At 29.8% G+C, this 24,904-nt stretch overlaps 2 protein-coding genes across 2 annotated transcripts in view; both read left to right on the top strand.

Annotated features, from left to right (window-relative positions):
- The first annotated feature begins 6,534 nt into the window (after positions 1–6,534).
- On the top strand, positions 6,535–7,746 carry LOC130814685 (uncharacterized). The gene has a single exon (XM_057680830.1). The coding sequence runs from the start codon at positions 6,660–6,662 to the stop codon at positions 7,647–7,649; it is 990 nt and encodes a 329-aa protein (XP_057536813.1). The 5' UTR covers positions 6,535–6,659; the 3' UTR covers positions 7,650–7,746.
- Positions 7,747–22,557: 14,811 nt separating this feature from the next.
- Positions 22,558–24,904, top strand: part of LOC130815666 (probable cysteine protease RD19D) — a 3,881-nt gene continuing 1,534 nt past the window's right edge. The window contains exons 1-2 of the mRNA XM_057682155.1: positions 22,558–23,052; positions 23,768–23,887. Coding sequence (XP_057538138.1) covers positions 22,558–23,052; positions 23,768–23,887 — 615 coding nt within the window. The remainder of the gene's footprint in view (positions 23,053–23,767; positions 23,888–24,904) is intronic.

Genomic DNA, 24,904 nt, shown 5'->3' with positions numbered 1-24,904 from the left:
ACTATTCATCAATCACTCTTATTATGTGCTTTGTTTTCAATCTATAAGTTAAAACATGGTCATGCGTGATTTTGTTTGATTCGTTTTGTTAATTTTTATTATCAACATTTTATAATTTTTAGTCAAGCACAATTAAAGATATTTTAGATTGAAAACATGTATTAATAAATGTGCCAAAACCATAGACATTTAAAGTGATTCGGAGAGTGTATATTTTGAATATCAGTTCTAGATTAGAAGGACATTAAAGAGGAAAAATCAAAGGCAAGTTTATATAATGTTACTAAAGTATGAAAAGTATATATTATTCAAATAAAGGAAAAATAAACAAGTAGTAAAAAAAAAACTATTGAATTTCTTTGAAGGAAGGAAATGGGCAAAAATCAATAACTTTTCACGTCGATGCAATGAGCATAATAATATAGTTTAAAGGCTAAATAAACAAATAATATAATTTTTGACAAGTAATTCAAATTAACTTAAATGCAAATTTAATAATGAATAACACAATATAACTATATTAATATAATTTAAAATGCATAATATTTTCTATTTAACTACTCTTATTTGAAAATAGTTTAAAATCTCATTAATAAACACCCCAAGACGTCTTCTAGCAAGATCCTTTTCGCTTATTACTTTGTACAATAAACATTGTTGTATTAAAGAGAAAACGATGTTAAGGTCGGATTCTTATAAGATCAATAAAACATGCAATTTTGGAAAGCTTATTTCCAATAGATAGAGCTTTTAAATTTAAATATTTTTTTATTTTTAATGTTCAAGTCATTTCATATATCAAAAATTATTAAAGTTAGGTTGGATTTATGTTTACCATCCCACCAAAAACAACTACTTTAATTTGTATGAAAAATTACTTACAATAATTCAACATTTTTATGATTTTTCTATAATAATTTTATCTATTAATTAATCAACGAATAATCCCAAGTTTAAAAGGTGTTTGTCTAGGGTAAACATGGATAACACGATGAGTTGTTATATTAGGATCAAAAATTATTAAAGTTAGGTTGGATTTATGTTTACCATCCCACCAAAAACAACTACTTTAATTTGTATGAAAAATTACTTACAATAATTCAACATTTTTATGATTTTTCTATAATAATTTTATCTATTAATTAATCAACGAATAATCCCAAGTTTAAAAGGTGTTTGTCTAGGGTAAACATGGATAACACGATGAGTTGTTATATTAGGTGATTCATCAAAAAAATAAACTGAAAATTAATTTAAAATTAGAGAAAAACTTTGAAAATTTACATAAAAAATTCTAAATAATAAAAGAAATCAAAAAATTTTTTAACTATTTTTTTTGACATTTTATTTTAATTTATTTTTTTTAAAAAAAATAAAACTTGTTATAACAAGTCATTTGGTCACCGAGTTTACTCTAGAAAAATATCCCTTAAAATTGGGATTATTCATGGTTAATTAAAAGATAGAATAATTGTAGGAAAGTCATAAATAGATTGCATTATTCTAGGTAAATTTTTTTAATTTCTAAATAATTATTTTTGAAAATTAGAGAATGATTTCATATACATTTATTAATTGACTTGATAATTTGATGCTACTCATTCAAATATTCTGTGGACATAATTTATATTCACTAACCCACCCAAACAAAGTAAACTAATTAAACGATATGACAAAGTCTTAAGATATATGATTGAACTGAAGACTATGTCATCATGTTTATCCTACATCTTACTCATGTAGGACTAGGAAGGTTTTTTTATTTTTTTTTATTTTTTAGGTAAATGTAGGACGACAGAGTTTGGTTAAATAGAAGTAGTTGTTGAAAAACTTGCATACTACTTTTTATTTAATGAATTAATCCAAAGAATATATATATATATATATATATATATATATATATATATATATATATATATATATATATATATATATATATATATTATATGTATATTATATATATATATATATATATATATATATATATATATATATATATATATATATATATATATATATATATATATATATATTACAATTATTGTAAAATATATTATTATGTGTTAAGTAAAATTCGTCTTTGAACACTATATTAAATGATGATTGTTTTGGAGTTGTATGAAATTTTGGCGATGATTGGAAAAATATTGAAATATTACTAGTATAATAATTATTATGTATCAATTTATTATTATTATTATTGGTAAATTTATATAAAATGAAAAAAAAAGCTTATATGTTGCGGTTTTCCTTGAATCGCAACATATAGTCCCCTTTTTTTTTTTTTTTTTTTTAAAAAAAAAAAGGGACTATATGTTGCGGTTTAGAGAGAGCTGAAGCATATAGTCAACTTTTATGCTGCGGTTTTAAACTGGAGCAGTTAGTAAGCCTCATCTACTGCTATCATAAGTGCTTGGATTCAAAACCGCAGCATATATAGGCTAGAAAATCTTTGCATAATAGGTTTTTCCACTAGTGATTTTTCAGATTTATGACATGGTATGTTTTTTGTGCTATGAGATTGACTTAGCTTAATTCCACTATCATCTCTTATGATCTTAATGCCTAAGAGATCACATCGGCCTTCCCCATATCTTTCATTTGGAAGGATCTAGACAAAAATCTTTTGTCCCTTAAACTTGTACTAAATCAATACCAAAGTTGAGCATGTCATATACATATAGGCAAATGATAACAGTCAATAATCTGATTATAATTAACAAAGCAAGTAAAGAAAATTTAGGGAGAATTAGGTCTTGTACTCTCAGTGGGATCAAGTACCGCTTTTTCCAAGCAATTTTTTAGGATGATATCTCACCTATTCCTCTCCTTCCCTTATCCTACATTATAATCCAAAATAAAAAAAATTATAGAATACTTTACTCAATCCGATAGGAATTATAAAATTATAAACGAGTTCAGCAGAGACGGTCCATTATCTCATTTGAGGCCGTTTTGTTGTAAATAAGTACCAGTCCATTCTAACCAATTTTAATTTGAGCTTGGCCCGGCTCTTATCGAGCTCATTGCATAGTTCTAATGGGGACCAATAAGGAAAGATGTAGCATGTTCATTAATAATATTTGGGGATCTAAGAGAAAATAGGACTGTGACTAGGAATCGGGCATGAGAAGATGAGGGAGTTAGTGGGCCGCGAGGCACATGAGAGGAAGAGGGATTATTTGGGTAGTCAGGGCCATTATATGAGATTTTGTTTTGGCCCGTGAAGGCCATGAACATCATTGGTCTCTTGTTGGGATAAGTGTTTTTAAATTAAAAAGGCACAAATTATTAAATGAGACAATTTAATGGTGTGTTATCTTTATTAAACTAATCCATGAACAACTAGTGAGCTAAAGTGGTCACTTATAATTTTAAAGTGATGAATTAAAGAAATTAACTAATTATATGGGTCAGTCTCATACAACACAAAATGCACAATGATGCTATATATGGAAGATAAATGGGTGACATGTGTCATACATAGGTTATCAATCATAAGCACAAATAACTATCATGTCGTATAGTCTATGAAAAATTTATACTTTTTTCGTTTCATTATACGTGCTCTATTTGACTTTTTATTCAATTTAATGTATTATATTAATTATCTATATATTGAATTATACATATTAAAAATTATAAAAAGTAAATATATAAAACATACCATGATTCAAAAAAAAATTTCATTCTATTATATTTTTTCTTATCTATTAGCTAAAATATATAAAATAAACTTAAATAAATAAAATGTCACGCAAAGCGGAGAAAGCGAAAAATATCTAGATCCCACGACGTTGACTTTTTACAATTTGCAATGAGATGAGACGTTGTGGGCCCACAAAAGTGAACATAAAATACTTGGAGTAGTCTTAGTTTGACTTGCCTAATAATCCATCTAAAAGCTTGAATTAGTGTATTATTGAGAGTACTCCAAAATTAGGTTATACTCCACACACTTTATTTCTTTCAAATTACTTAAATTTGGAGTAGAATAATATATGGAGGATATAGAATTTGAAATCCGCAGCCGCAGGAAAATGTATTGAGGCATTGCACCAAAACACGGTGTTTAACTTTAGGTTATACTCCATTCATTTTTGACCTTTGTTAGACTTAGAATCATCAAAATACTTTTTATAAAACCACCTTTCCAACTACAATTTAATGCTACATACTCAACTAACTCGCTAATATTCTAGTTATAATTATAATGCTATATAAAAAGAGAAAATATCATATAGGACCACATGAGAGGAGTAAGTAAGAAAAAAGTGATAATTTAATGACAATTGCGAAAATAGTTAGATCTCTTGAAGACATAAATAAGAGAAAATGTTACTATATAAGAAAATAAGACATTTAATGTGAATATACCAAAAGTGAAAAATATGAGACATGTGATTAGACTAGGATGGATTATTTGTTAAACTCAACTTCTTTAGGCTAAATTTAACTTAGACCATAGTTAATTCAATTTAATCCAATTTTCCTATGTCTATCTAAAAAGTTTTGTTTGTCTTAATGAATTATCGCCATATACTTTTTTTAAAATGATTTTCACTCTCTTTAGATCTCATTTACAAATATATTATCTCTTTTCATCTTACAATTTACTTTTATCATCCAGTTATTGACTTTAGTTATATGAAGACCAAGTGTAAAATATCTAATTTGCTCTATCACCAAAAATAAATTATTACAACGGTGTCCACACTTTATAGCATTCATGAAACTATTCATGAAACTATTGTCGTTAAGCCTTACGTATTTTGGTTAAACCAATTTGACATTGTGAATATAAATGATGATTAATACATTTTCTCCATTATATATGAGATCCAAATAAAGTATTCTAACAATTTATTTTCAATACAAGTATTTAATAAAACTCTGCTTATGATTGCTTGTCGCTTATTGTCGATCCCAAGCTCAAATAAAAAAGGAGGGTGAGCAGCAGGTTATTGACAACCAACTAAGTACAAGCTAGTCACATCCCATGATCATAAATGAAAATCATCATGTGGGAGCGTCCCTTACAAAGTATATAATGGTTTCTAGGTCGTCATTTAGAAACAACACGCCACATAGTCTAATGTGTCAAATGAATAAGGGCATCATATAGGGTTTAAGCATAAGATTATAATGTAAACTAAGGGCCTCTGGTCTTGATATTGGTAGCTTGACTAGTAGATTTTTAGAGCTAGTAAATATTAAGAAAATGATAAAAATTAAGATTTTACATTATTATAGTGCAAGATATGTATCGAGAATTAAATATGAATGTTAAGACATGTGGGGGGCCTACAAAGGATTTTTCCATCACAATTAGCCTTCATCAAGACTTAGCCGTAAGCGTCTTTACTTTTGTAGTAGTTCTAGATAAGATTACTCGATCGATACAAGGAGATGCACCATGGTCAAGAGTTAGAGTTACGAGATTTCAAATCAATTCGGAGCAAGACACAATACATAGAGTAAAAGTTTAGAACAAACAAGATAACGAGAGGCACTATAAAGCTACAAGAGAAAGAAATCTCTTCAAGTGTATGTTTTAAAAACATTGAGTCCATATTTTAGAGTAGTGGGGTACATCCAACAAGATCTGACCTCTAAAATTAAATGTGGATGACAAAAATACAGAGTGGGCTTTGGAGTATTATGTGATCGAGATGTAGCCTTAAAGTACAAGGACAAGTTTTATTGAACGACCATTAGACGAACGCTATTATATGGATCAGATTGTTTGGCTTTTAGAAAAGACCATAGTAAAAAGGTGAGAGAGTAGCAAATATACAGATGTTGCGAAGGATGAATGAACATATCTTTAGGGATAGAATTCAAAACGAACATATAAAAAAGAATTTAAGAGTTGCAGATATAGACAAAAAGATAAAAGTGAATTGTTTAAGATGGTTTGGACATGTGCGAAAATGGGGCATTAGTGAACTGTTAAGGAAGATAGAAATTAATATTAAAGCTAGAGATTTAAAAAGAGGGCGGAAAAGACCAAAGATGACCTAGAGGACATGAATGGAAAAGAATATGAAGGATATAGGCTTACAAATTTAGATGGATGGAAATGAAAATAAATGGAGAAGAAGAATCTATACGGATGACCATTCAAACTTATATATTGATTCATATAGTTGATCTTAATCTTTTTGAGATTTAGAAAACTGACATTATTTCATAAAATACACCACAATACACAAATCAATGGAGATCTTGTAACTCAAAATCAATCATGTACATAAAATTACTACTCTTGACTCTTGTAACTCTCCATAAAATAAACAAAATACTCCACTAATCTTTACTCATTAAGAAATACTCATTATTGACCTTTGGCCATACGCTAATAAAACCACATGGATATTCCCCAAAATTAGGCTACTTTCAAACAAAACAAAGTCAAATCCAATAAAAATAAAGCTAAGTCATTGTTTAAACCTCAAGAAATCACCAAAACTCATTTTATAGCAATGAACACCATCAAAATCTCATTTCATATTCTAACTACCAAACTTTTTTCAATCACTTTCATACACACTTTCCACTCAATTCCTATCCCACAATCATCACAATTCACAACTAAACAAACAATATAACTAAAACCACCTTAAACACTACCAAAAATCCTCACATTATCCACCATCATGAAAGCTTTTGTTACAAATACTTTTGCAACCAAAAATCACTCAAATGGAAAAAGATTCATCATCTCATGTTTCTTCTTCATAATATTTCTATGTACCTTAGCTTCAATCAATGAAATAAGATTTGATAATTTACTAAATCTAATTAAATCTCCTTCCATTGCTCCTACTTCATCTTTAGCCACCCTTCCTCTTACGTTAAGAACAATTAAATCATCATCTAATACGTCCGATGACGAGATTCGAATACTCGTTGGGATCCTAACATTGCCAGATCAATACAACAAGCGACATTTCCTAAGGATGATCTACGGAACACAATCCTCGGAAGGTGCGCGAGTAGATTTAAGGTTTGTGTTTTGTAACCTTACAAAAGAAGACCAAAAAGTACTTGTTGCCCTAGAAATAATGCAATATAACGATATTATAATCCTCAACTGTAAGGAAAATATGAATAAGGGTAAAACATATACTTATTTTTCAAGTCTACCCGAATTATTTAAGGACAATGAAGGTCCGTATCCACCTTACCATTATGTCCTAAAAGCCGATGACGACACTTATTTTAGGGTACCCAATTTGGTAAAGTCCTTAAGGACGTTACCTAGGGAGGACTTATATTATGGGTATGTTATCCCATGTCCAAGTATGGACCCATTTGTTAAATACATGTCGGGTATGGGGTACTTGGTTTCTTGGGATATAGTTGAATGGATTAGAGAATCGGATATTCCTAAGGCCCGTTTGGATGGTCCGGAAGATAAGGTGTTTGGGGATTGGATGAGAAATGGGCATAGAGGGAAGAATCGGTTTAATGCGAAATGGTCAATGTATAATTATCCCGAGCCCCAAACGGGGTGTACCCATGAATTATGGCCAGATACTATTGCAGTTCATTTGTTGAAGACTCAAGAAAAATGGATCAAAACGTTACGGTATTTTAATGTTACTGATGCTATTAAGCCGTCTAAATTGTACCATATACCTTAAGGTGAATTTTTTTAAAATAATTTTTGGTTTATGGAAATGTTAATGTAACAATATTTTGGGGGATCGGATATATAGTAATTATAAGTTAAAATAATTTGAAGAGTATTAAATTAATTATCTTGCAAATTTTTGTATTATTTGGTTTATTTTAAAGTTAAATTGAATGATTTAATCTTAATGAATTAGTTAGCGTAAGATAATTATTGTAGTGCGAGTATTCTTCCATCCTATTCATTTTGCTTTATTTTCTTTTGGAATTTATTTTAGTGTGTTGGATATAATGAATTAAAGTAATGAGATATTAAGAAAAATGATATAGAAAGTAAAAGTAATGTGATGATATTTAAAAAAAATAGATTAAATTTATAATAATGTATTAAAATAAAAAATTAAACAAATTTATTGAGAGAGAAGAATATATGCTTTATGAATTGAACCGAAAAAAAATGAAAAAGACACCAAACAAATAGTAAAATGTATGAAAAAATGAGAAACAAGGTTTTGAGTTTTGACCGAACGGAAAGCGCCAAACAAAGCGTAAGTGGTAAGTTGCCGAATTAGAAAGTGGCGGATATATTGGCGACTCACATGAATAAACCTTTAGCTTGTTATATTCCATCAACTTTATCTGCGTTTTTAAGAAAGTGGAAAGAATTAGTCATGCTTATTGCTCCTGCTTTATATACAAAAAAATTAAGCATTACATAAAGTTATGTGTATTCCACAGTATCAGGGCCGGCCCTAATATTTTAGGGGTCTAGAGTGAAAAATATATTATGAGCTTCAATTACATACGCTCCTTCTTATTTACTATTAATATCTCATTTGCTTTTTGGATATTATTTATTTCTAATTCTTAATTTGTATTTTATTATTAATTTATAAGTTAAAACATAATCAAGTGAGATTTTGTTTGATTTGTCTCAATGCAAGGATTATTTATATCAACTTTTCATAAATTTAAATTATGCTCAATTAGAGATATTAAGGATTGAATAAGTGCATTGAATAGAGTGCATAAAGCAATTGCACAACAATAGTGAATTAGAGGGAGTATAAAATATAGATTTATAAAAAATTATTTATACTGTCGAAAAAAATATTACACACCAATACATAGAAAAAAAATAGTTTTTTTTGTACAAAATCACTAATTACAGTGCCTGAATTTATAAAATATTTCAACACTAATTATTGAAAAGCAAAAGTTAATTTAATAGAAGATACTACATTATTTTATCAAGGACAAGACAATTATCCTAAAACTCCTCTTATACTTACAATATCAAAAGTTGATCTAGGATTTAAAAAATTCGGTTGCACGAATTAAAATCCCCTTAGCCCTATTCGGAGGAAAATTATACATTTTATATACTCCCTTCTTTTATTTTTAATAGTCTAGTTTTAACAAAAAAAAATCTCTAACAAAAAAATTCAAACGCAGACAATCAATCCAAAGCAACCACATAAAAATCCATAAAATAACTTTATTTATCATAAAATAATGAAAAAAGAATTTAACACCTATAAATTTGAGTTGCCCAAATAACAAACATAAAATCGATCAAATAAAAACAAAAGTACTACATTACAAAAAAAAATATAACATATTAAAATATAAAAAAAATAAAAGAAGCAAAAAAAATATTAATTACTAATTCAATTTCAATAATTGAGCTCTATGTAGTTCTTTTGTGTTCGATAATCGTACATTTATAGTTCTAGTGCAACTTAATAGCATAGGTCTCAAATTCAAATCCTCTAAATGCAACTTTTGTCTTATTTTTTCATGGGCTTAGGGCATAAGTCCATCTTGCCCTTGCCTAAAGTCGACCCTGCACAAAATCTGAGACTTAATTGTTTTATGAAGAATTTAATAAAATCCTCCAAAATTAAGTAATAAAAATAAATTAAATTTTACAATTATTGAGAGAGACTATCTTTTAATAGATCGTTTATTTGGATCAATTCAAAAAGTAAATTTAAACTTTATTTGCAGAAAAAAACTTTTAAAATAAATAAACACGCACTTCTCTTATGATTACGATGATGATTTTCTTTTAGAAGCCTTAATTTTCTTTCATCTATGTCATTAAATTTACGCAATTTTCTTCTGTAATTCTTGCTTCTTCTTTTTTAATGTTTGTTTATTTTTTAACCTAAATTTGGAGGTAATGTTTATTTTGTTGATTTTTGAATATTTTTAGTGTATTATCATAGTTGTTAATGTAGATGTTTATAAAGCATTTAGGTTTTTAAATGGGTTAAAGCAAGTGTTTACGGTTGTTAAAGTAGTTGTTTATAATATATAAAGTAGAAATTTATATTATATGAAGTAGGTATTTATAACATATAAATAGGAGTTTATGGTATATGATGTAAGTGTTTATTGTATTCAATGTCGGTTTATGATATTTACAGTATGTGTTTATAGTGTGAGAAGTTGTTGACTATCATATGTGAAGTAGTTTTGTATGATATGTACAATAAGTTTTTATGCTATGTGTAGTAGGTATTTTTGGTATGTGGTTTAAGAAGTGTTTAGACTATGTAAAGTAGGTTTTGCCTTTTTGGTATGTGACGTAGGTATTTAAAATATATAGAGTAGCAATTTTTAGTATGTAAAATTGATATTTTTGAATCTTAAATAGGTATTTAGGATATGTAAACACTGCAAAAAAAAAAAGGTTCATCCTAGCTCCCACACTTAAAATTGTCAATGCCCACACTTATATGTGAGGCTAAAGTAATTACCCACACTTGAATAAGGGTGGACAATAATTGTGTGAGAAATATTGCCCACTCTTACAAAACATGGCTAGTGATGGTCGCCCCGTAACTGAACTAGTCCTGAACCGCTGAAAAATTGTCTCGAAATCAAAACAGTTAGCTATAGGTTACAAATTGATCCGAATCGCGACCATTAAGGTTCCAAAAAAAAGACATAATACATGCATAAAGATGTCAAGCAACTAGCTGAAGCACTAGTATTAAAGATCCTCTAACAAGTTTAGCATAACATTCAAGCAAAGCTCAAATAAATATGAGGAAAAAGTAGATAAAGTGAAACAGCCCGACCCAGCATAAATAATATAATATTACTATTTATAAAGCACAGCGGAAGACTTATAGAAGTCTAGGCTGAATCCGACCTGTAGATCGATAGCCATAGCAACCAATATCAGTGTATTTAAAAACTTTACATAACTGTAATACAATTAATTAAAATCCAGTTATAAGCTAAGTTAATACATTATAAACTCTTAAAAAAAATTTTTTTACAACACATGATTTGTCAAAATATCATTATAAGTTAACTTCCAAAAACGATTTCCTCGCTATCGCAACACATGACACATAAAGGAGCAGCACCTCCATCCGCACTAAAGTTGGCAACCTGAAAGAGGATCTATCCCTCGTAAGGGATAGGCCCCATCAAAAACTGTCAACAATTGAATTGTTGAGTAATCCAACAAACTATTACATTTATATACAAGTCATTAACAAACATCTCCAATCAAACTCCTTGTTCACTTGGTAACCATTTGTAAACATTATTTTATACAAATTTAAACTCTTCTAAAAGACCGTTTGGTATCAACATAAATACGGCTATAAACCTTTAGTTCATAACGAATCAAAATACGGCTATAACTTTACAAGTTAGCGAAATAATACGGCAAATGAAACATATGCTTTCATTGCGAAACAAACAACACTTTATATATCAAACATATTTATTCAAAACTCACTAAAAACAATAGTGTAATAACGATTTAAAACATTGGAATATATGGACCATCGGGAAGTAGGCTTGATCTGAATCCTGAGAACACGGGTGATCGTCATCACAAAAAATACGATACTTGTAAGAACCAAACGGGATCGGGGGCTCGAGACGGATCCGAATAACTTTACCTATTATCAAGCTATAGGATTTCACAATAATCAGGATATAAATATCCGTTGCCGATTCCCAAAAACGGACATTTTTCAATGTCGAATATGTTATTATAAAACAAAACAATTCAATTTATTTTCTTTGAAATCAACAATCACCATTTAAAATACCAATCAATTCATCATCAACCATCAATGTGTAAGAACTTGAGCTACAATCAATGGAGTTTGAAACAGTCGTATTATTAGGAGATTTCATTAGTAGTTTTTAGCGCCTAATTATTCTTATATATTTGTTCGTTACTAATTATAATTTAATTAGTGATGGTAGTAATTTGAAAAATCTCTACAATGATTAGAAACTTGTTAATTCGTAACGTGATTACGAATCGTAACAAGTAACGTAAACTTTGGAGGTAAAACTTAAAGTTGAGCAACTACCCATAACAGTTCGAAAAAATTTTTTATTATTACCCAAGCATATTATGTAACCATGATGGGAGTAAATTAAATATTTCACACATATACAAGTGATTTTTAAACATGAAGTACAAGTTACATAACTTGTTACATGTACAACAATTTTTACCCAAACCTTAAACTATCTTAGATAAACCTTTCCTACACTATAATAGATCAAATGATGGACAAAAATCACCAAAAAATAACCCCAACCAGCCATGCTAAAGCTGTCCTACCCCCCCTTATAGCCCTTTGTATACTTACATACACAAGCTAAAAACTCTACCCAAGAACCCCTTTTGTTCTACCCAAAGCTTGTGCATCATTACAAGCATGCAAGAGGCAAATACTTGAAGTAAAAACACTCTATTTTCTGAATAGTTATTCAGCCATAAACCCCAACACATTGCTCCCAAGTTCATCCATGAACAAACACTAGAATCCCTCAAACTTTCAATAACTAAAACACTTTCTTTTCTCATCAAATCTTCATCAAAAACCCATCTAAAACTTCTGAAAATTTATGTTTATAAACTCAAATCTCCCATAAAAATAATCTTAATCTTAAGAGCTTTCCATAGACACCAAACTTGAAGAAATCCACCAAGTATAGAGTAAGTTATGTTCATTTCTTTATTCTACTAGTTTTTGTTAAAACTTGTTCATGTAAAACATATTTTTTTACATGAATCTTTTTATAAACTAAGATCATTATAAAATGAGTATTTTATCTCTAAACTAAGAAAATCATCATTTATAAATCTATAAAAATCGGCCATAATAGAAAGTAAGAAGATGTATTTCCACAAACATATAAATTTTGTTACTTAAAGGATTCAAATAAAATTATGGGACTTAACTAAGTATGTTGCTCAACATAATAAGTATACTCCAAATATATTAAAATCATCACAAGTATTAGTCTAACAACTCTAACTTGAAAAAGTTAAGTGCATGTTAGAAATCCAAAATTATTATTGATTTTTGGATGAATGCAATATGTTTAGTTGAGGAGTTGGAGTTGAGACTTGAAGTTAGAACCGCTTCTAAGAACGCGTAGGAGCTTACGGAATAATTATATAGGCTTGGAGTCGAGGTAGGTCACATGGGGTGATTTTTAAAGGATTTAAGAACAAGTTGAGAAAGTTTGTGTATAAACTTTTTTTAAAAAAAAAATCCCAAAGAGAAGTTTTTAAATCTTGAAAAATGATGTCAAAATGATAAATTTGAGTATGGAATAATTTATTACATGTATTATTGTGGGCATTATGCATGTTGATTTTATAAATTATTGTATGTTTAAAGGCATGTTTAACACTACTTTGTGAAAGTTATTGTGATGCAAATGATTATATGAATTTGAAAATATTTGAAATTCATTTTAAAAGAAATTTCTGGTAGCTATATGTTAAGAAAATTTCTTAGATACTTTTTGTTGAGATTATTCGTTAAATTGATATTTTAATGGATTTTAAGGTGTTAAATACTCTTATTACAAAAGATGAACTCTTCATCATCAAAAATAATTAATAAAAACATATTATAATAACGCCAACAAGATTTGGCCAGAATATATTTAGTTTGAAATTTTTAAATTATTTTTGAATAATCGTTAAATTGTTTAACGGTAAATTGTAAAATGGTAAAATATAAAATAATTACCAAACAAAGACATATGGACTTGAAATTTTTATCACATACTCATATGGATAGTAGGTAAAATTGGTAAAAGTTTGGGAAGGTTTCGTTAACATTTAAGGTCCTTAATAATTTTTACTCGGTTATTAATAATCGGTAAGTTTAAAAACGATAAAATATAAAATAAATACTAAATGAAGTCTTTTGGACATAAAAATTTTATGAGACACTTATATAAACATTAGATATATGTGAAAAAATTTATATGGATTTTCGTGACCATATATGGACTTAAAAAAATTTTATTCGGTTTATCGGTAAAATAACGATATTAATTATTAAAAATAACCCACATGATTTTTAATGGTTATTTAAAATTTTATACCCCTTAAAATAGCTTCTGGAATATCATATAATTTTTATAATATTTTATTCAGACTGAAATAATTTAAAACCTATTTTATTCTATTTATCGATAAAATGTCTATACAAAATAATAACACATCATACATGAGTTTTATAATTTCAAATAGCCTAATAAACATGTTATATGACTTCTGGAACTTTGGTATAATTTTATAAAATAAATTATTAATTATTTACTAATTTATCAAATTAATAGAAAATGTTTATTTATTTATTAAAAAAGTGTAATATTGTTAATTAAATTTGGGTAAAAATAGACCTATATAAAAAAATCTATAATTATATTAATAACATACTGCCTCATAGTATAAATTAAGTTTAAATTAGATGGTTTATAAATTTTACGGATTTAAGACACCATTTAAATAACGGTAAATACCCAAATTGTCGAAAATAATTGTAAAATCGTTATAAATTTGCATAACCAATTATAATCTGATGGGACAACCTTAAATTCATTTTAAATAAGGTATTATAATGACTTGATTAATTTGGGCCTTGTTGGAGAATTAATATGTACTTTGTAAATCAATTATCGATTTTATTACCGGCAAAACTATCTCGTATTTAAGAAAATAGTGTTTTATGAAATCTTCTGTCGTAATGATTTTATAGACTTATGAATCATATTCTAGTTGTTTTGAATGAATTTCAAAACCCTTTTAAGTTATATTTACTTTAAGAAGGATTGAAACGAAACATTTTAGTGGTTTCCTTAAAAAAAATTGTATTGAACTTTAATTACTTTTTGTTACAATGCATTTCCATACATGCAAGTGATACCCCAATATAATACAAAGGTTATGTTCAATGATATGATTATGCTAAGCATGTTTTACCCATGTGGGAAATAGTATGATTTGATTTTGCTAAGTCGCAAATAAAGTATGTTTTGCTATGTGCAAATAAAAGATGTTTATCATATGGAAAAAGTTAATATTTTTGACTTTCAAATGCTATTAAAATTACAAGATATATATTATGTACAAAAATTTTTTTTAACCTAAATGACGGGTACATATGCCACAGCAAATGTTGTGTGCATGATTAAACGGCTCACCAATGCTGAGCGCGTATTATTCACAATACCATTGTGTTACACTTACCGGACATGTCGCGGACGGTAGACCGACTACCAAACGAGTCACAGGATGACTCACAGAGTACCCATGTAAACTTATGATATGAGTTTGAAATTGATTTGGATCTATTGAGATTTTATGATTTATGATGAAAAATGAGAATTTGAAATTACTATAGAGCTATTGAACTGGATTATCAAATGAAAAAGCATATTTCAAAATGAATTTACTCAAAAAAAAAAGATTTTAATAACTTGTTTGACGGACACCAGTGTGTTTATACTCAGCCTTTTTGTTGATACTATGCTTTGTATGTTTTTCCAATGGTTTTGTTTTTAGAGTAAACCCCTATGGCACATCGACGGAGAATGGATATGCGAGCGGAAGTTGAACCTGAGTTGGAGTATGGCTCCCCTTTTGTTTAGATCTCTTTATTGTATTTGAGAGACTATTAGCTTAGATTTAGACTAATTTAAGGATGTAATTTGAACTTTGGACTTATTTCGATTTGGTTGTAATTTTCCTATATTTTGGACAGTTAAGACTTCCGTTATATTGCTTGGATATTGATTTGACCTTTAAGTAACCCCTTAATTGTGTTGGAAAAAGTAAGCTTCCGCTTGATTAATACTAAATTCCAGTTAGTGTTTTGCTTTCATAATTCGAGGCGGTTACAGAGTTTAACTAATTTTACACAATTCTTAAATCCCAAAAACCAACTTATATCAATTAATCAATACCTAATCAATTCTTATATTCCCAAATTTATACTTGAACCAAACACCCATATTACTCAAATAAGAACCATAAATCAACAATACCAATCAATAAAGGAAGAATAATAACCCTAAATTAATCTCAAATACCCAATAAATAACCCTAAACATCCAATTTATTTTATAGTTTCTAATCCCACTTAATAAATTTCATTTTAGTACCATATCAGGACACCTATTAGTAATTTGATCATAGCTACCTCATAAGAACTCGTATAGAGGCGATTTAAGTGGCTACGCGACCATGATTCAGAGCTCTACTATTCTTATGAAGATATTAAAACCCAAAAACAATCAGAACAGCCCGAAAATGGCAAAATAGAAAGCTTATTATTGGTTTTCATGACAGCCTATTGGTATTTCACTATTTTGAACATAACTCTCTCATACGAACTCATTTTGGAGCGACTCAAGTGCCCACACGATCGTGACTCGAAGCTCTACAAAACTCATGAAGACACTAAAACCCCAAAACGACTCTAACTGTCTCAAAAACAGCAACATAGGTTCGGACAGAACTTGCTCACATAAACTGAAATTTACTCTCAACTTTGTACATGAATCAACAACCATTTAAGACTTAAAACTAATTCAAAACATTCAATTTATGCTTGAATAGATTAATTTGTGAGTTATTTTTGAGCAAGTTAAATTTCCACACAATCACATAAAACTTCAAAACCAAAGATTCACTTCAATTGCTAGTTCTTCAATGGCTACCTCAAAATGACACTTTCTTGATACTACAATATATTCCAACAAAAGACCTTAGAACATAACAATTTAAAAGTCAATTTAAGGTCCTATTGACCATTAAATAAACTTGCAAGTAAAATTAAGAACACATAAAAAAAAACTTACTTCTAATCCAAAAAGAGATGGAGATGGTGATAATTAGATGTGTCCTCCTTCTTCTACAATAGCTACAATCATCAAAACACTTTAATTAGATTCTAACTTCATCAAATTTGAGTGAAAATTTTCTGAAATTGAGATTAGGGTTTTCAATTAAAAACCTTTTATTTAGATTTACTCACACCAATACTTTGAAAAGATGAAGGTAGGTAAAACTTCAGATTTCTGTTCTACTTTGTGAAGAGATAAAGGTACAAATTGATCTCAGATTTGTGTTTCTTTGAGATGTTATGAAGAAGATGACAATAGTATAAAGGAAGGGTAGTAAAAATAACTTAGGGGAAGGGGTTTATTATGATGAGTAATGGATTGAGAGGCGAGTCATAGGCCATAGTGTCCATACTTGGGTATCAATTTCCTACTCATACTTATCACAGTATAGGGTGGATATTATATATCTATATTTTTCGCCGTATAATTTATTTTTTCCCCAAAAATAATAAAACTGATATTTAAAATTCGTAGTAAAATTTTACTTTTAAAATGACAACTCATTTTACTTATTAAAGAAAAGTAATTTTTAACAAAGATGTTTTTATAATTGTTTCATAAAGGCTACAAATAATAAAGAAGAAACTTCTAAGTTGGAGACCTGGTCTGGGTCTGAAAAACGACAAGTTTTCAAAGAAGAAAAGCAAACAAACTGATGCTAAGAGTTGATGAACCATTCAAACTATTGGCAATAATAGAAGATAAAATAATATAGCTTTCAGAAGAGTATATATGGGGTTATTGTAATCTTTAACATTGGAGATCTCACTCCATATCACGGTGAAACTAAATGGCGGATAATTCATTCTCGAAAAGGAGAGTTTGAACCAAATGCCTTTGATTCAACAACTAAACCAAGTAGTAATTCAGACTTAACCACAACCAGACCTCACTGATTCACTTCTTGACTCCACTTGTAATGAGATCCTTCCATATATATATATATATATATATATATATATGTATATATATATATATATGTATATATATATATATATGTATATATATATATATATGTGTATATATATATATATATATATATATATATATATATATATATATATATATATATATATATATATGTATATATATATATGTATATATATATATATGTATATATATATATATGTATATATATATATGTATATATATATATGTATATATATATATATATATGTATATATATATATATATGTATATATATATATAGTATGTATATATATATATGAAAAAATCTTATACAACTTTAATACTACATTTAATGTTAAATGCTTTGGGATACTATATGACTTTTTCTATTTTCATTTAATTCTCTCACACTTATTAGTTTGAAAGATTATCTTGAAACCTTATTGAATTAAAGAAGATGAAGAGACAAGTTGAAAATGCCTTATACATGCATTTATTCCTCTCACATAAATTAGTTTAAAAGATTTTTTTGAAAGCTTAATATAAATATTAATAAATTAAATTTATTGATTTTTATTTAAAGCCCTAAGGGGTAAAATTATAATAACCTTATATAGTAATATAACAAATATTGTTAAACGGAAGAAATGGAAAAATATACAACTATTATGAAACATGTTAGGTAATACCGAACAACCCCTTAATCTTAATCTTATTCTTGGATGAATCCAACTAAGTCACAAATGACAACAATCACGTAATGCAATAAGTGATCATGTTGGCCCTTTTAAATTTTAATAATGACTACACTTAAGATAAACAACTGTATTTTAGAAATTGTGTGCATGTCGATATCCGGTCTTGATAAAGATCGTTGATAGTGCCTATGACTTGGTCTATGAACTTTGTACATGTCAAAATATCCAAGGAAGTTAGATAAGGAAAATCGTTGTAGGAAATCAAATGTTGATAATCTGACGATACTTGTCGATGAGTGGATAAAGTGTAACATTCGGGAAAATTAATATTTAAGACGAGTAAGTTTAAGAGAATTATCAGTGCGAGAATGACCTTAAATACACTTGATATGAAACATTCTCAATTTAATTTCTTCCCTCTTTTCCTTTCTTTTAGTTTGATTTTTTTTTAAAAAAAAAAAACAAACAAACAAAACAAAAACCTTTCTTCCTCTCTCTCACTCGTTGGAACCAAAGGAAGAAATTAGAGTCATCTCCTTCCTCTGACTTCTTTTGCATTCTTCCTTTGATTTTCGCAAGCAGAACCTTCATCCTCTTCCTCTCGATTCAAAACCGGGCAGCAGACCAAAATCTCACCGAAGCCACAAACACCACTTCTCACGGTGGTTCTACAATCCTAATCGGCGTTCCTCTTCTCGATGCTAGCATTGTTTTCTCTGAAATTTGGTAAGGAAACAACCTTCATCTTTGATGCTTGTCTATTTTTTTCGAATATAAAACAAATTTATCCTCTTCCTCACTCTATGCGTTTCAATATCATTATAACCAATTCTTTTTCATTCTTGAAGATTCAAGACCCATCAATTAGATTGAATTACCGATTTATCGTTGGGAAACAAGCAGTTTCTACAAAATACAATCAACACTCAATAGTTGTTTCTTTCGGGGCAAACATCAATCCGAAAACCACTCTATTTCTCAAAGGCTCCGATTCCTTTAGGGTAGGGTAATAATCTCTATTCTTTTGTTATTTTGAAATCCTCCTGCAAGTTCCATAACATTGTGATTACTTTTCTTTCCCTTGCATAATCTTTCATTCATGTGTTAAACCCTAAATGTTGTTGAATCTTGGAATGTGTATGAATTAGTAGATGAGTCATTAAATTGGAAATTCATGGAAAATGTGTTGATTATTGCTAGATTCTTGGAGTATTGTGGATTGTAAGTTAGAGTACCTATCTTTGAGGCAAATGAAAATCTCTATTTGAGAATAGAGATGGTAGTTTCAATTTGAAGAGATAGGATACGTGACATTGAGATTAATTGGATGTTTTGAGAAATTATTATATACATACTAGTTCTCTTTAAATTAGATGTGTCTTGTGGATTGATGTTGAGATCAAGAATTTGTTAGGAAAAGTTTATTATTGATGAAATATGGGTCAATTTGATGTTCTTGAAAGTTTTATAAGGTTCTTTGGAAGATTATTGATTTTGAATTTGAATGTCTACTTTTGCGATTAAGGAAACTTATATAGGGAAATAATGGATGTTGGATTGAGTTTGGTGGATCTTGATGATTAGTATCAAATGTATGAGCATAGAAATTAAGAAAATTGGTCAAAAGTGTTTATTATTCGTAGGGTTAATGATGATTTGAAGGTCTTGAATGAATTAGGAGATACTTTGGAAAATCATTGATTGTGGGATGAAATACTTATTGTTTATATTGATTAGACGATTTGATATTCTTGAGGAGATTATTAGATTCTTTTGGGTATTCTTGATTTTGGGTTTAATGATTAATCAGAATGTGCATAATTCTTTCATGATTAGATATACTCGAATAGAAGCTTGAACTAAGATGCGGTCTTAGGAGGAGATGCAATGAGCTATATGAACCTAGTTTGTAGTATCGAACGCTTTGTTGTGATGTTATGTTTGTTATGCTTCAGGAGGCGACGTTATCGAGGAACCTTTCTTGCTGATAGCTGCGAATCCAACCTGACTCTTTGAAGCGTTGTCTTTGGTGAGTAATAGCAGTCCCTTAAAAGGGTTTGATCAGACTACATTCTTGAAAATAAACTTTTTATTAAAGCTCTTTGAATTGGAAATTGTTGAGACAAATGTTGTTGTGAATGTTTATGCTGATATTATGATATGGTCAATGGATCGGGCTTGCGAGCTGGTCATTGACGGAGTTGAGGAACATTGTTCCCTACTCCCTGTTCGAAGCGAATTGTCATTGAGATATTGACTAGCTTCACCCGAGAGTGACATAGCCTTAGAGCTATGGATGTTCCTCTCAACTAGACTCCTTGTGCGCACATAGATCTAGGGAACTTATGTTGCTTTTAAACCCTTATTTGGAAACTATTGTGTTTGTTGTTTTAGATTGTTACTTCTCATTCAGTTTAATCTGACCCTCTGTTGTTTCCATGTTTTAGTTTGATTACAGATCGGAACCGGTCGGGAACGATAGGTTAGCGGTGATTGAATAGCGTTCCAAGGTTGTATTTTGAGTTGAGTACTTGGGAATTATAGATTTGTATTAGGAATTTTGGATAAATGTAAATTTGTTTTGGCTGTGTTGGTTATATCGAACTTGTAGAGAATTGTATGATTATCTTGTGTATTAGTTAGATATTGGTTTTGGGGTTTAGCAGAGTTAGTCACGTTGAAGAGCTTGTGACCCCTTTGCTTGAGTTTTGGAAGTGTGATTCCAGTTTCTTGGGAAACGAACCAGTGATGACTCTGTTTACCCAGTCAACGGTAAGTCGGGTTGTTACAGGTGCCCTTTTCCCGAGATTCACGTTTGGAAAAATCAACGTCAGCTGAAAATTCTATGAAAAATATCCTGATTTTTTTAGTTGATGTATGGGTGAGATTAATTTGTTACATCATTAATTTGATAAGATAGTTGGCAAAGGATTTTATAACTACTTTTAAAATAACCGAAACATTTTCAAAAAGGTGGAGAAAACTTATCCTAATTTTTCCTCTACATAAATAGGCTTGAATTATTGGATTTAATTAAGAAAAACTAACTTGCCTTATTTAGAAATTAAAACTATAGCTTTATTTCTTGCAACACAAGTTCCACTTACTCTTCCTTAATTTTAGGATTAAGGATGAAGTGGGTTGTTATTTTTCTTACCAAGCTACGTCACCTTCCTATATAAAAGGAAGTATTTTTTTTTACTGGTTATGCGTAAGAGTGTAGAAAAAAATAACAAGAAATATTCTTTGCTTAAAAATTGCCAATTAACTTAAAAATATTTCTTGTACAACTCATTAATTTTATCCTTAAGTATTTGGCCTTTGTAAAAGGGTTTTTGAGAGAATTGTTGTAATTAGACTTAGGGAAGTCTAGAAGAGAAGAGAGAAGCTTCGTGTGAAGCAAGAGAAAGAGAAAGAGAAAGGGAAAGGGAAGTAAACCTAGTTTTGTTTGTTTGTTTTATGTAATTGTAACGAATTGCCTAAAACATAGTAGAAAATTTGAAATTCGAGGGTTCATGGTTTTTCTTTCTATTTAGGCCTAGAAGGTTTCCACGTAAAAATTGTGTTGTCTCTTTCTAAGTTTGCGCATCAAGTTTAAATTTTAATTCCGCAAAAAAAACTAAAACACTTAAACGTATCAAACAACAATTCACCCCCTCTTGTTATCTCTAAACACTAATCCATTCCTAGTATGACACCACACACAGCTAGCTATAAGCTACGTTCGTACTACTAAAAAACAAATTAGTATTCCAATGAATACAACATTATATATAGGCCAACCATCAGCCCACAAGGTACACCATGCACTTCTACCTTCTAATAATAGCCCATATTTTAGTCCAAACGTATTCCTTACTCTCCAAAAAGAAAGGCAGACTTATACCCATTTCAGAACACCCACGTCACATGCAAAGATGTTTAACGTTCCAACACGTACACTTAGATTATGCCACGATCGATCCATGCATACTACACCATCTGCTGCTTTCAAACTTACATGCATCCATAAATTTCAGAACACCCCACTCACATACAATATTGCGCCAAAACTTGTGAAATCTTAACCAATAATAATAATACTAATATTTCATATATGTTCCATTTGAATATGGTTAAGAGTTCGGTATTAGGCGTAATAATAATCTTAGTTCTTACACTTCATTTTCTTCCCGTAGTTAGAGCTAAAAATTATTCTACCATTACACATAATAACATTTACAAAGTGACTGAAAATAGGAAATTAGTGGGAGCAGAGAGGAAATTTGTGAGTTTTATGAGGGAGTATGGGAAGGAGTATAGTACCCGGGAAGAGTATGTCAAAAGGTTGGCGATATTTGCAAGGAATCTGGTCCGGGCCGCGGAGCATCAGGCGATGGACTCCACGGCGATTCATGGGGTTACGCCGTTTATGGATTTGTCTCCGAAGGAGTTCGAGATGATGTTCATGGGTCTAAGACCCGATTTGGGTGGTGGTGGAGGTGGTGATGGATTGGTGAATGGTGAGAAGTTGGGTCCCCATGAGGCTCCTAGGTTGGATGTTCGTGGGTTGCCTAGCAGTTTTGATTGGAGGGAGAAAGGGGCTGTCACTGATGTTAAGACCCAGGTACAATATATATGCTTGGCTCAATTTTTTGTTATTTTAAACTGTCTTTTTTAATCTTTTGTGGGTAAACTAAAAATGGAAACAGTAGCAACTAGCAACACAAATTCACTGTTCTTTGGTGGAAAGTTGCGATGTTTTTAATCCTATTCGTAAAAATCCACAAAAAACCATGTATATGTTTCAAAAAAAAGAAACTTTGATTGGAAATTTTTGGGATTTTCTTACGGGGTAGAGTAAAAAAGAGTTAAAAAAAGTAGGAAGGAGAAAGGAAGGAGAAACTTATTTGAGGGGATAAATTACATTATTAAGGAGTTTTTTTTTACTCACCATTGATAGTCCTCTAGTGTAAGGAGTGTGAGTGTGAGTGTGAGTAAGTGAAGATAACATGTACGGTTTTTACTCACTATGATTGGTTCTCAGCACAATCCAGGTAACCGACCGACTGCCTAGGGCCTAAGAACCCATCTGGGGCCTTAAATATTGAAAGGTATTCGGGCCCAATTCTTAGCAAGTGATTTGTCAGTAAATTCCATGTTATATTTGAAGTAATTGTACAATATAACATAGAAAATAATGTCTCACTTATTTTCCTTGAATTGGCATATTTAAAGGTCCCATTTTAGAAATAATTAATTAGGAGCTTCAAAATCTTTGCTTCGCAATTTTATCATCTTGAATATATTAACTAGATAAGGAGTTTTGATTTTCAAAACAGGGAATATGTGGATCGTGTTGGGCTTTTAGCACCACCGGAGCTATTGAAGGGGCTAATTTTATTGCGACGGGCAAACTTTTAAATCTCAGTGAACAACAGCTTATTGATTGTGATCACAAGGTAAATTAGCTTATTAAACAATTTTGTAATCGTATCTGAAATACACAGAGCCATTTGGACGTTTTATTTTATGCTAAACCAAGATTAAATACTTTAATTCATAATATTTATAAAGTTAAAGCATGTTTAATCACTTTATAATTGTAAATATAAAGTACACAACCTAAAGATATTCTCCCATATGCTCAATCCCCATAGATGGAATATGACTATCATACTTCGATTGAGTATTAGGTTTTGTCAAAGCATCAACAATATTCTCCTTGGTGAGAACCTTGCAAATTACTTGTATTGTACTATCAAATACCATAATCTATGTTAGCCTTTATATTGATTTGGTTTGTGCTTTTCACAATATTCTCCAAGAAGCTCTTCCCGGTTTTGGGTGATGAACAGGGTAGATTTAATGGGTATTCCGGGTAGAAAGGTGACAATACTTAAAAAAATGTTATAATCTAACTAAAAAATGTTATAATCTAACTTTACTACAATAAAAAGCAAAAATTGTACTTAGTTGAGTTGGTTGTGTTAAAGGAACCAACTCAACAAAATGGTTGAAGCCTCGGGATATTTTTCTAACACACCCCTTCACACGTTGGGCCAGAAGTGTAAATACAACACAGACCCCCTCATATCGAGCGCTATATATTCCAGTTTAAATAAGAGTTGGATATTTTTCTAACACACCCCTTCACATGTTAGCCCTTGGGCAAATGCTCCTCATACCGAGTGCTATATATTTCACTTTAAATGAGAGATGGTTGAAAATCGAACTTGTGATCACTTGTCACATTGACTCTGATATCATGTTAAGAAATCAGCTCAACCAAAAGCTTACGCAGGATGGTTAGACGCAGGATGGTTAGGTAGTCACCTATCACTTAGTTGGATCAAACCCTGCTATATGCAATGTGACATACTTTTTTTTTCCTTGATCTGCCCATGGTCCCCACGGAGAAGGGGGCACATTTAGAGGTGTTTAGTTTGACGGAAAATATAGAACTATTGAAAATGGGA

The sequence above is a fragment of the Amaranthus tricolor genome, chromosome 6 (assembly GCF_026212465.1).
Source record: "Amaranthus tricolor cultivar Red isolate AtriRed21 chromosome 6, ASM2621246v1, whole genome shotgun sequence".
NCBI lineage: Eukaryota > Viridiplantae > Streptophyta > Magnoliopsida > Caryophyllales > Amaranthaceae > Amaranthus > Amaranthus tricolor.
Note: the sequence above shows the minus strand (reverse complement) of the source record. Positions and strands in the feature narration are given on the sequence as shown.

What these genes read in the sequence shown, in the direction of transcription:
- LOC130814685 (XM_057680830.1), top strand. Translation starts at nt 6,660, where the DNA reads ATGAAAGCTTTTGTTACAAATACTTTTGCAACCAAAAATCACTCAAAT.